This window comes from Erithacus rubecula (assembly GCF_903797595.1).
Source record: "Erithacus rubecula genome assembly, contig: SUPER_Z_unloc_2, whole genome shotgun sequence".
Lineage (NCBI taxonomy): Eukaryota > Metazoa > Chordata > Aves > Passeriformes > Muscicapidae > Erithacus > Erithacus rubecula.
Window position 1 is genome coordinate 8,235,047 of NW_027635860.1, and position 13,939 is coordinate 8,248,985.

The 13,939-nt window shown below is 36.6% G+C and overlaps 1 protein-coding gene across 5 annotated transcripts in view; it reads left to right on the top strand.

The window, feature by feature from the left end:
• TLE1 (TLE family member 1, transcriptional corepressor) overlaps positions 1 to 13,939 on the top strand; it is a 72,237-nt gene that overhangs the window by 17,266 nt on the left and 41,032 nt on the right. For 3 of the 5 annotated variants that reach the window (XM_079331065.1, XM_079331061.1, XM_079331062.1), the window contains exons 5-6: positions 5,811 to 5,873; positions 6,758 to 6,862. In XM_079331065.1, coding sequence (XP_079187191.1) covers positions 5,811 to 5,873; positions 6,758 to 6,862 — 168 coding nt within the window. The remainder of the gene's footprint in view (positions 1 to 5,810; positions 5,874 to 6,757; positions 6,863 to 13,939) is intronic. The other 2 variants (XM_079331063.1, XM_079331064.1) reach the window with 1 other exon arrangement.

Consider the following 13,939-nt stretch of genomic DNA (forward strand, 5'->3'; position numbering starts at 1 on the left):
CTTGACACGCTGTTGTTTGACATTGATATACTATGGGGGCCTAAACTTTTAAATGGCATGTTGCCTTTATTTTTATTTTTTTCTTTTGTGGCCATTGCCAAAATGAATGTAGTGTATTAATTTTAAATAAAAGGGCATTCATAATATATGCATATCTCTGTGCTCAACCTGGATTCAATAACTCATGAATAGCAAAGTTCACAGAATGCTAGCCTTAATCATTTTAAGCTTTTGAGTGTTTAAGATTTGAGATTTAATTATAACTCCAACATCTCCCCATCCCCTGAATTCGTAGCAAAAAAAATTTGGATGTGCTAGAGTCTTGCCATAGCAAGTACTAACAAAGCATGCGGAAAGTTAAGCACAGTGAAATATGTCTTTCTGTCATTGCTCTCTGAATGTGTGTCCTTTCTGTTGTTTTTGAAGATCTTGATCACAAAAAGAATAAAAGCTTTGTCATTTAAGTACACTGCTTATTTCAATGACTGTTGGAAAAGTTAAAACACTAAGCAGATATTATACTTCAGCACAAGACTGAAATATACGGTTTCTGACTGCATTTCACAAGTCTTTGGATATTAGAATTTCTGGCTTGCAGCAGGGATTAAAAAAAAATAGTAAAGCATGCCCCATAAAGAGGGCTTTTATTCACATGCCTTCCAGACAGATGGAGATGAAAACTGGGCTGAGGTCAAGCCATTTGCAGCATTCTCATAGGCTTCGATTTTCTTCTCATCTCCACCACAGATAATCTCAAATGATTCAGTAATGACCAAAAGTGCAACAGTGACCTTTTCTCCCCAGTGGATTACTGTGTTACATGCTGTAAATGGCAGGAAGTCCATTTTGTCCTTCCAGGAGGAATTCAGTGTTGCACTTGGCTTTCTAAGTCTTAAAAGTGTAAGCAGAGGTAGAATGCTTAAGACTTGCATTCTAAGCTTTTGTGAATATGTTTTAACAGTATAGTCATTTCTGTCCCTTAAAGGCTGATTCTCTGATTCTTTTGCTTGAAGAGAATGAATTCTGACATGCTTCTTTGGTATTATCAGAACTTTGGTATTTTTTGCTTTACTTTTAATCATGTTGTTCTTAAGACGTATTTTCCTGAATTTATTGCAAATTTGGTTTTTAAAGTTTGATCAAAATAACAGCATAAATAACAATGTTATAAATAGGAATATATAAACCCATCATTCAGAACTGGTTAGAAAGTGCTTTCAGATCTGATCTAACTTTGTGATACTGAAAGTTCAATGCAGGAAAGAATAACAAGTTTCTGACATAAAATGGACATTTTTAGCTAGGCATTGCTTTGTAAAATAAAATCTGTACAGCTTTGAGTCTCAGCAATAATAATGGGACAGCTGTTGCAGCGCAAGTGATTGCTTAAACTAATGTGCTGCAAGATTCAATTTTTGTCTTAAATCACCATGGATACTATAGCTGAAGTTACTCCTGGGATATGTATTGGTAGATACTGGTTGGAGCAAACCCAAAATTACTCCTGTCAAACCTCTAAAGCTAAAAGGGGATTAACTAATTCTCCTCAGAGGATCTCTGTTCTTCACTCAGAAGTTGAACTGCTGCTTCCCATAATCTAGGGCTTCTTACATTAGAACTGAAATACACGAGTGTTTGTTATGCTGTGAAATAGAATTTGGATACTTGTATTATACTTCCTCTTAATTTAATTGCAAAAATCTGTAGTTTTCAAGAAATTGTGGTGATTTAGGTATGATACCTTATGTGGAGGTTTGGAAAGTACAGGCTATGAAAATGCAAAATTATCTGGATTAGATTATTCTAAAGGAAAATTTTACTTAGAGGTGAAAAAATACTTTTTTCTAATAATGCAGAAGAAAAACAAAATTCAGTTCCACAAACAAGATTAAGTGCATAGTAAAATGCCTTATTTAAATGAGTATCATCTTTAGTAACTAGTCTGGCTGCTTTGTTCTTAGTCATTATGTTAAGAATTCACTTTAACAAGTGAGCAAGACAAACTTAAGTACAAACACTTGAATCTGGCAATGGTTAGGTCAAAACATTTAAGTCCTTAACTGAATGGAACAGAGGCAAAAAAAATTACACAAGTCAAGTGAAAAAAATCCATCAGCTCAACTTAATTTTACAAAACGCAGCTGAATTGCTTCATGTTATTTTTTATTGATACTTCAGAAAGGAGGGTAGCACTTCAGTCAGGGGTCTGACAAGCTAGTCATTTGCAAATAAATCAAAAGACAATCATTACAGCAGCAAGAACCAATGAATGATGTAGTTTTGTTATTCTTTGATGGGCCTCACACTCAAGTTCTCTATTAAAAATGAATGTATTCAAGAGGCTCTGCATTAAGAACACAAACAATTAAGGACACTTCAGATGCTTTGCTAAGAGCTGCCGTAGAGCTCAGAGGACTTTCAGGAGAGGTGCAGTCTTCTGTAGCCTGCTTTACCAAGGAGCCACAGAACATGGCAATTAGTCATGTTTGTCTACGTTTGAGCAGCTTTCTGCAAAGTTTCCTTTGTTATCCTTAGGACCTCTCTGTGTGTCTCAAGATTAGCATTTGGGTAAGAGGTTGTATTCGAAGTCCTCTAGAAACAGGAGATAAGTACCTTTATTTTAAGACTTTCAAATTCATGAGCCCTGAGTCTGGGGGCTTACTCTAATGACTTCAGTTACTGATGTCTAGTCTTGATTAATGAAACTGTCCTTGACTCTTTCAGAAAGGACTTTTGCTTTCCAGAATGAACGTGTATACACTTGCAGGACGCAGGCACATGCACTCAAGGGTATTTCACCTTAAATAGCAAATGTACATTGTGTATTCAACTGTTGCATTTGCATTTAAAGTAACAAATGACCCTTTTTCTCAATTCTGAAAGCAACCTCTTGCAATGCTTGATCAGCAAAATTTCATGAATTATGCGTTACCACCTAAGTTTCACAACTTGCTAGACAACAAAAATATTTAATGTGTTTGAAAATGTAAATATTTTCTAATTAGTATTAAAAGGCAGCAAACAGGAGGTGCATGAAACTGCATAGTACATAAATAATTTTAAGTACTTTAAAACGTGTGTGAAAACTCTCTTAAACTGCCTTTTGAATGCAAGCAGACTTTTTTATGATTATTAGAATAGGCATTCCAGTTTTCAGTGTAGGTGTCTCTTGACTGGCATTTGTAGCAACAGCAAAGAATCAACAAATAAACTTTGTGGCATGTACATTTAAGTTTATCTAGCACTGTAATTGAATTAAAGTTGCTGTTCATATATGGTCATCAATGATGCCCTGCTTTGGTAAAGACTAAGAAGAATACACTTCTTATTTTCTGTTCTGGCCCTAAATCGGGTGTGATAGTACTGAGACAATAATTTTAACAGAGGATAGGCATGGAAAAGGGGAAAGTTGATTATGTTCTAATTTTTAGAAAATAAATTAAAGGAAACATCTAACTGACCTTCATTGGAAGGCAATTATAACTTGATGTACTACGCTGCATTCTTTTGTGACTGTTTGACGCCATGTATGCTGTGTTATTGCAGTGTAGCTCAGATATTTGGGGCTTGAGGTACAAAAATTTGACAATATGGACAACTTGCATATTTTACCGATTATACTAAAAATAGGATTGCATTTTGTTTCCTTATAGCAACAATAAGGGCATTTACCTCAGAATAGGGAGACTTTTGTGTAGACCATACAGTCCAAAGAACTTTTCAGTAGAACCAAGTGCGTTTCTTATTTTATTCTTTTGCTATCCCTTCTTGTCACCTGCTATGACTCAAACTTGTTTCTGCCTGAAAAACAAAGTTAATCCCTCTGGTCTAGGGCAATTAAGTCCTGGGATCCTAAACATCTTAGCTAAACATCAGCCAAACAGATTGCTGTGGAACACACTACCTTTCCACAGCTGATGTACTCTGCTTTCTGGAGATATATACTAGGTATATGGAAAAATGCCCATTAGAACATGTGTTTGATTTTTTATTTTCCTTTAACAGAGAGATACCAACAGGTTTGGTAAAAGTTAAGTCTGATAAGCTGATAACTTCAAAGTATTGACTTTGTTATTATGTGTGTAGCGTTAGTACTAAAGGCTAAATGTGTAATTATAGATATTTTATGGTTGTGGCCCAGGCAGGATAGAAAAGACCACTGTGTACTCCATGAAATGATAGCTGGTTCACCTGAAAATTTAGATGTGTTCACCTTGTTGCGCGGGGTAAAGATTTCCTGTAAAGCAACTGTCTCTTCATTGCCCTTAGTTAAAGGAAACCTTTTAATCCTAGGAAGAAACCATCTCAGAACTTCTTTGGAAGCTTCTGCAAAACTTGATAGACTGGGGGTGTCAAATATCAGGCTTTGGTCAGGTGGAGTGCTTCTTGTCAAGAGAGATGAGGTGTTTTACAGGTCTAGATGCAATTGTGTATTTTCTGTGTGTTTGTCAGAAATGGGGAAGGAGGTGTTAAAGGTTGCTAATTATACTTAGATCCAAAACCACCTGTCTCTGAAGGTGGATTTTGTATCCCAATTATTATGTGACTGACATGACCAACATATCACAGTGTTGTCTTAAAAACCCTCAGAATTACGGGAAGGTTCAGGAAAAGGCTTGGCAGAGAGTTAGCAGTTTTAGTCTGGCTTAAGTGAGTTTCTTTGCTCAGTTTTAATACATGTAATTTCATAGAAAGCCTAATGATTCACAGTAGTTACTGATTTCTTTTCTATCTTGAAACATAAAATGAACCCTCAACTAACCAAGAAATATCTTAATGAGTTAATTGTACAGCAGAGAATGACAGGAGCTTTTCAGTGTCTTTTACATATGCTATGTTCTTGTCTGGTTACTGATTTTGTTTTTGTGCAACTGTGCTACAGTGACTGAAATAGCTGTTTTTAAGGATGGCTGAGGAAATTGTATAGGTACTTTGAGGTGTATAATAGCGGTTCTGAATTATGGGCAGATACATAGGTCTGAATTGCTGTAAACACAGATAAAACTGAGTAATGAGAGAAAAAGATCCCTTTACCCTACCAGAAGTCGAGTTTTAGGTTGACATGTCAAAATAGATACAGGGAGTACAAGATATATAAAGCTGTTGAAAAGTGGAACTCAAACTTTTTGTCCTGCTGTAATCTCTGTTGATTTCATTGAAGGATTGTTTCATTCTTTACTGATTCCTAACCTTGTTCTCCTGCTGCTCATGGTTTCACGAATTTGCCGTTATAGACTATCACATTTTCTGATCTGATTCTTTTTCCTTGTTTGTCTTATTTTAATTCTCTTCCAATGCAGATTTTAGAAGTCTGTACTTTCTGTCTCCATTCTTCCTCACTTCTGTTTTAGTATTTCTTTTGTATTCCCGATGGTACATTTTTGTCGTTTTACCTTCTAATAAGCAGATAAAATTGATCATGAAAGAAGCATTTTTCTTCTATGCCTGTTGCCTTAATGTTACGCTGCTTGATAATTTGAGTAATAATAAATCTACCTTTTAAAAGGCTTTATCTTGGAGTTAATGGATTTCAAAAATGCTCTGCTTATTAATGAACTATATACAAGGACCAGATTTGTGCCTAAATATGTATACAGATTAGGTGCTTTAGACATGGCAGATGTCCTAGAGTAGCTAACAAAATCTCTTTCCTTGTCTGGGCTTATAAATTTAGTATTTATATTTGCAGTAGTATGAAAAATGGGTAATTTTTTTGTTACTCTCTTCACTGTCTGAACTTAATATAAGCCTAGTTAATATGTCCAACCCCTTAAAATGCAGTTTTTAATGAATATACTTTTCCTCTGTAGACAGAAATCGCGAAGAGATTGAATACAATTTGTGCACAAGTCATCCCATTTTTGTCTCAGGAAGTAAGTAAAACTGTTCAGCTGTTAAAGTGCAATTATGTTGTTTTTCTGTTTGCAAATTAGCTAGTTTTAAGATGTTAATTTTATCACAATACACAAGTGTAAGGAACATCTGTTATAGTAGAAGTGTGCAAACCCCCTGCTAATTTGGTCTAACAAATCTGAGTTCAAACTAGTGACAATGGCTCAGCCTCATTCATTGCCTGAGGAGTGTGGAAGTCTGTAAAATAGTAGCAATACAAGAAAATGCTTTCATTTCTAATCATGATGATTGTTTACTAGATATTCAGTTGTCAAGTGTAGATCTAGTGAAATGTGCTTATGTTCTCTACATAATTTATATCAAAGGTGATTGTTCAGCTCATATGCAAAACATTGTTTAAGTTTGTAAATCTGTATTTGGTGAGAATGTGATTTTAGCATGTTCTGGGCAGCTGCTGTTATATATTGAAGCTTGTTATTTTCAAATTCTACATTTGTTCAAAGAGTATTTGTAATTCTTGATTTCGGTGGTCAGTTTTCACTGTTTGAGATTTAAGTTGGTTTTGTTATGTGGGCACAGTCTATAAATGTTAAAATTGAAACTAAAGTAAAGTTGACATTATTTCCTGTCAGCTCAATTAAAAATGATTATTAATTTGCCAGAAAACTAATAATGAAGGGACATAGGGTAAGAGATAAGCTGGCTGCCTTCAGATTTCTTCTTTCCTTTTGAACAAGTGAAAAATAGGGCATTGTTACCTTTTACCTACATGAGATGTCTTGCAATGGGTAGTGTGGGCTTCTGCAGACAAACTGGTTATTCAAGTATTTGTGATCCTGGTTTGATATGGTGTGGTAATAACCTTAAAACGAATTCTTCCTTATACCCCTTCTTCTTTCAACAGCATCAGCAACAAGTGGCCCAAGCTGTAGAACGTGCCAAACAAGTGACCATGGCTGAATTGAATGCCATCATCGGGGTACGTGGCCTTCCAGGTCTACCTCCTACAGTGTGTATAACTCGCTTTCATACCTTACTGCTTTGCTATTTTTAAAATAAACTTAATGTTTTGATAGCTGATATGTTTTGATGCCTAGTGTTGCTAAAGTGTTTTTGCTTCACACAGATTTTAGCAGAGATAAAGGCAGTAGTTTACTGTGTCAGAACATAATTTTGTCCAGCAGTGCTGCATGTAACAAAACTTTTTATGCAAGAAATTTAGTTTTAGGAGAGTTGCGTGTTTATTTATGGGTATTGTATGTCAGTTGAGCTAGATACTTTTTCCTCATGCTTTTTGTGACACTTGAGTTCTTGGAGCTTATACAACTATTCATTCTTCTTTCTTTCCCTTTCTTGTGAATCTTTCATGAATTTTAAATTAGCAAGCTACTGAATAGAAACTTCACTTGCTTTTGAAGTAGTATTAATTGTCTGACACAGTGTTCTAATAGCCTTTCACCAAGAATGTGCTTTTAAATATGCTAAAAAAGTTAATACTACTTGCTTGTGACTGGTTGTCAATCACAAGTAATTTGCTTTGTATTAATGAACTTTTTGAACCATACATTCCTTCCACTGTATGAGTTCATTTCCCCTGCCACTAAGTCTGGAATATTTCTCATGTTTTCTGCCCTTCCGACTAAGTGAAAGAAGTAGCCGAAACAAGAACCTGTCCTTTCTGATTTTATTCATATGTGAGCGCCTTGAGCGGATTCAAATTACTCATTTATCAATTTATGTTAATTGCTTGTGAGAAGATGCCCTGCTGGTCTTTATAGTTCCCTCAGACACTTTGTAATGATAATTAGACATGCTGCTGTACGGATTAACAGTGCCATAGTCCAATGACGTCTACAGACAATGGAACCAGTTAATCCATCTGTGCTTAAAATTACATCCCAACTGGAGATGGAAAAAAAAAATAGGAGTGAGGGAGGATTAAAAGAATGAGCCTCAGCTTGAAAATGCTCCTTTCATCAGTTTCTCAATTGCAGATCTGCAGTCGGTTTGCCTGTGGTAAGCTATTGGCAGTCAATTAGGTGAAATAAACTGGGAGGGTGACCTTCATTTCCTTTTAATAGCTTTTCCTCCCTGAAATGGGGAGCTTCAGTGGATTTTCAGCTTAAATTTTATTCAAGCTGCTTTATTACACTTGACAGATTAGCTTTGCATAAACATACCCCCCCCTTCAAATCTGTGCTGTTTTTCCTTCGTATCAAATTTTGACTGTTACTTAGTTGATTTGCTAATCACATCTTAGAAACCCACACAATTACATCTGTATTTGTCAGAATCTCCTCTATGCTTTGCTCGTGTAATGAATTAGTTTATGAATACCTGATTTGATCTTTGAAATACACCACATGTACTTTTGTGGTATTCGATTAGCAAAGATTAGAGAACAGTACTTTCTTGCATTTTTTAAAATGAATTGCTTCTTAAAGATGAAAATGGAATAGAAAAGCCTTTGTTATGAACTAGTTTTAAAGAAGAGTTTATGCAATAAAAGGAAACATATTAAAATGTTTTAAAATTCTTTCTTACCTTAAAGTACTGCTATTTAGACAAACCAAATTTTGCTATCTCAAGACATGTAATCTGTTTCTTTTTAAAGTCTGCACAACACAGTCTTAAAAGCTATAGGATCTACAAGTACCACATGCAATTGAGAACTTTAGGGTTTTTGGGGGAGCAGGGAGGGAAGCTCTTTGGAAGCAGGAATAGTAGGCTCTACTGTTTTTGTTCTATAATTATCTAAGATTTACCTAAAGAAATGCATTCCTGCGTCTTATGAAAGACTTCTGAATGATGCCATACCCTACAAATCCAAAACTGTGAGTGAGAAGATTAACATGCTGAGTACAAAATATGTTGACCTTATAGATGCATGCATTTACATAATGCCAAAATTAGATGTATGTCCCAGTGATCTTATACAGTCTTATTAATCAATAGTTACCTTGTGCCACACAATAAGTTTCATGCTCCGACATATGCTTGGTTTTGTTTGAAAGGGATGGTGTATGTCCTGGAAAATCTGAATAGCATAAAATCAGGCTGACAATTCAGTGGACCTTTGCTCCCCCTCGCTGAGCACTCAGGGTGTCAAGCCCTTTCCCCAGAGGGGAGGACACATCAGCAGCCTGTCTGTTCCTACAGGCGGCAGCTGCACCCAGGGTGAGCACGGCGCGGTTTGATAGCAGCTGTCAGTATTGTTCAGGGGCCCGACTTAGCGTAAAGAACAATGGAAGGGCCATGCTGCTAAAGTGCAGTGTCTTTCAAGATAAGAAAAGATATAGTAATTTAACGGTTAGACATCTATTATGGGCATGAAAGATCATCAGACTTCTTTTCAGGGTGCAAATGGGCTGGACCAATCTGTAACAGCAGAGGATGCAATTGTGGGGCTTCTGGTGTCACACTACCTAAAATACATTCACGTCATAGGTCTTGAGGATAGGAGGGAAATTTCATTTTGCTAGCTGATGCTAACTTGCCTGGTTCCTCTTGACTAAATAAAATTTTGCATTTTTGCCAGGATTTGTGTTTCTTCTCACCTTCCTTTCTGTCCTTAAGGGCAAATTGTTTCCTGACACCAGATGATTCAAGAGTCTCCCCCCAGCTGGCTTCCTTCAGTTAGAGAAATTCCTGTTACTGCTGTGCAATGTGTGAATTTTGGAAGGGAACTAAGACTTTTTAATTAGTGGGAATACTATTTTTAAATACAAAATCATTTTGGGCTATATTTACTTTATATTTTTTATTTCCTGTTGTAAAGAAGGAAGTGTATTAGAGGACAGACTGTGAGGATAGAGAATTACAGTCTCACAGGACTGGGATTTTTCAGAGAATTTGCCTACAAAATCAAAAGTCGGGTTTTGGAATAGGTGTATATTAAGCACACACAAAACGGAATGAATAAATTGACACATTTTTTTAAGAAAGTAATATTGTTGTACTTGGTGAGCTTGCCAGCAGTGCTAATCCTCTATGTTGATTAAAATTCTTACTTCAGGAAAAAACCCTGGATGATGTTTGGTTATTAACAATCATACTCCTAGCCTTACACTTCCCCTACATGTTCTTGAAGACTTTTACTTTTACACACTAGCAGTGTGGCTAAATGATATCCTTGCAATTTTTTTTTCTTTTTTTAAATAGCACCATTTAATGTTATATCAGAGTAGAATGAAGTAGCAATTTTGCTAGGTAAATAATGAACAAGGCAGAAACCCTAACTAAAAGGATAAGTGCCCCCATTAACTCCTTGGCATTGCTGCAACTGCAGGCAGTGTCCACTTCTGTGGTTAAGGAAGAATCTAGATCATGGTATGAAAGAATTAAGTAGATGATTATGGTTTAACTTGAAGGGTTGTTTTGGCTTCTTTGTGGGTGGTTTAGGTTTTTTTGTGTTTTGTTTCATCATTTGCTTCTTTTTTGGTGAGGTTGTTTTCTTGTGATATGTCTTGAAAATAGCAGGTTCGTGTTAGGGAGTATAAGTGACAGATAAATTGGTGTGCTAGATGTGAACAACACTAGATTTACTTTCTAATCAGTAAACTAGTTTTATGAGTTGAATATGCAAATATCTGAATGAGAAATACAAGCAGAAAGCTGGAAACTTTCTTCAGCTCTGCATTTTTGATGCATGATTTCGGCATAACACTGAGAAGCCAGGTATGTTTTATTTTTCCTGTTAAGGTGGATTGCTAATGATTTAGTGAAATATGTATCTTTTGGACTGACAGTGCTCCGGAGACAGATTGAGTTGTTGGCCTCCAAGAGGCCTCTCCACTGTTGCATGAGGTGATTGGCTAAAGGATTACCAAGATGTGGGATTATTTTTTCTCTCTTGGCTGTGGTTGCCAGCTATCTCTGGGATTGTAGTGTGTGAAGCTTAAAAGGATGAGGTTAACCTCTTGAGGGTTTATTCTTATGAGTGTGTAGTTAATCCTTAGAAAGCCTATAAATAACTAGGCTGTATGTTTCATTATAAAATAGAAATACAGACTAGAGCAGAAATGAATGCAGAATTTAGTGCAAGGGAAGAGCTAAGCAGCTGTAGCATTACTTCAGATCCTTCTCAGCCATGATCTGCATTATGTGCTCAGGGAGGGGAAATTACCTAGTTCTTTTAAATTAAATAAAATTAGATCTAGTGAGCACAAGACACTTTTAACATAAACTTCATAACCCCAAGCCTGAATTACTGAACTTTGGCAGTAGGAGCTCTATTGTGTAGCAACATCCTGGGTTATGCTTGAGATTTTAGAGCACATAGAAACCTTAATGTTATGCTAGGATTCATGGTAGCTACATTTAGAATACAAAGGCTCCCAACTTAGTTTACCAGTTTTAAGTAGATAGCAAGGGAAAAAGGTATTTGTCAGCATAGTAGTCAGTATTCTCAAAATACCAGTCCCCAAACAGTGGTCACATTTTTACTGTTGGTGCCACTAAGCTTGGAGGAAAAATAAGCAAGTGGCATTGATGTGTATTGGTAGCTTGACATACTCAAAAGAGAGAATCTGGGAGAAGGTGTGTAAATATGAAAGAATGGTGTTAACCAAACTTGGTTTCCTCTTGACACCCCAGCCCCACACACCCACTCTCTGTGGACTGATGGGAAATGGAGAATGTTGAAGCAGCAATCTGAGGGAAGGTAGTATCTAAACAAGGCAATTTTCTGCAGGAGAAGGTATTCTGTCATTCTGGAGAGGGCAAAATTACATCCAGAAGTCAAATAATTGGATTGCAGGCCAGACCTCCCTTGTCTTGCAAGGCTTCATATGTGGTAGATGGAAAAACCTTCACCTTGGATCTTGCCCCAAAAAAACCCCAAAGAACTTCAGGTGGATCTCATCAAGATCTAGCATTTAAACTACAAGTCAAAGGTGAGACCACATATACAATTACAGATTTGTGAAGCTGAAGAGCTTTCAGGAAAGGAGTGAAAGTATGACTATTGAACAAAAATATTGTTAGCTGGTGCTAAAACCTGAAGATCTGCAGCTGCAACTGTGAATGCAGAGAGAAGGTGGATTCTTATGAGATAGCATGTCAGGTATCAAATGTGAGTCAGTACTTCTTGCTGGATTTTTTTCCTGGCTGGGTGTTAGGGATGTAGTGTGGATACTTGGAATCCTGTAGACCAATTGTAGATGGTCTGTTTTGCATCAGAGGTGAATGATAAGTTTGGAAAAATGTGTGTGCCTGATAATAGTTTGATTTCGGGGTTAGATAGAAAGATTTGATATTGAAGAGTTGGTTGATTCATTTTGTGTGCTTGGCTCCAAACGATTTGGTTTTTTAGACTAGTTAGAATGGTTTTGGGGAGTATAAGGAACTGAAGCTGGATACAAATGCTGGAATAGTGCAGTTGAAAGCAAGAATTTGCAGAATGTGGTTGGAGCAGTATGTGTGTTTATTCATATATGTAACTGGCACAGATGGTAAGTTATTTAATCCTAGAGGAAAGTATTAATTCCTCTAAAAATTATTCAACTCACCTCTCTTGAATCAAGTGTATAGGCAGAATAGCTTACCTTGTTTGGAGATGGTGATAGAGTATTCATAAAAACAAAGTTATTAAGTAGAGGGAGACAAAATGAAGAGATGTACGTACTTTTTTTCTCTCTTACAAATGTGTGCTTTGTTTTCATACTTAGTGAGATGTGGGGGAATTGGAGTAGATAAACACTCAGTAGGCTGAGATAAAACGTGATGTAACCTTCAGTACTTGTCTGGAAAGTAGCTGGAAATATGGTATGTTCAGAGGAGGAAGGAGTTGGGTGGGAGAGTGAATTAGCTGGTGCAGACAAAAGAAAAACTCAGCTTGGACTGCATACGAGGAGAAATGCGAAGAAGTTAGTTGAGTAAGGACAAGGGATGGTTATGTTCATGGAGTTGTCCCATCCCAATATGAGTTCAAGTAGAGAAAGTTGTCGGGAGTTAATATGTTGATTGATGTGGAGTTGCAGGTTGGCCTACTTTGCAGTAAAAGTAGTGCAAAGAATGACCCAATACAGATTTTGGAAAGGAAATACTGATAAACTGAGGTTAACTAATTGCCTCTGCTTAGATGGGAGTGGTGTGGACTGCACAGGCAAAATGTACCTCTGACTACCAGTGTCAACGATGGAGTCACTGAGAGTAGGAAGGGGTGGAAGAAGATGCAGGTGGAAGAAGATATAGGGGGACACAAGTACTGTAAATGTTAAACACTGGAAATGTGCAAGGAAACAGCAACCTGCTTACTGTGCTTTTTATGGAGGAGCAGACTTTTCATGGAGATAGAGACTCTGGACAAGAAGCTTGCTTTCCTTACTCTTGCACAGTACATAGTACAGTTTGCTGTAACTCTTCAAAATGCATAAGAGTTTGTTGCAGAATTTCTGTTATCTAGTAACTGCATGCTTTTTTACTTTTTCAGAGTGTTTGCTGAATTTCCAAGGCTGCTGTCTTGTATAAGAGTTAATTGACTGAAATTAACACTCACCTGCCTGAAACAGTATCTAGTACTATTTTTAAAGGAACTGGCTAACTGGCTCTTCAGATTGAGTATTTTCGACCAGCAGTAGTGAGGAAGTAAAAGCAAGAATTAGCAAAAGTGCTTAAATACATGTTGAGAAGTAATTGTTGTTGAAGTTGTTATAGAATGTGGAGAAAATATAGAAGATTCTGGTCTTGGCTTGGAATACTAAATACAGATTGGTGTAATGCTTTTCACTGTCAGGTTTTTCAGTTTGTGGTGTCTCTGAAGTGTTTTTGTAGTTAGTAGTAGCTGGGACAAAAGGGCAGCAAGTATAATTTCAAATCCTCTATTTAACTTCTGGATTTTAATTTACCAAAAAGCCTTGCTACTTAATAATTTCTATCATGTTCAGCAAGAGTTAAATTTCTGGAGACTAAAAGAGCCTGGAAGGAAAATAAATACTTTTTAAGATAATCATACGTCAGTAATAAAACCCTCTAGAGTAATGTCTGTAAGTCATTTCCAAATTGGTGCATGCTTGAACTAGTTGTTTTTGGCAGCTGTGCAGTAGGAGCATGCTTTTGAAGTGTTGTTGGATGGTGGTGGTATGCT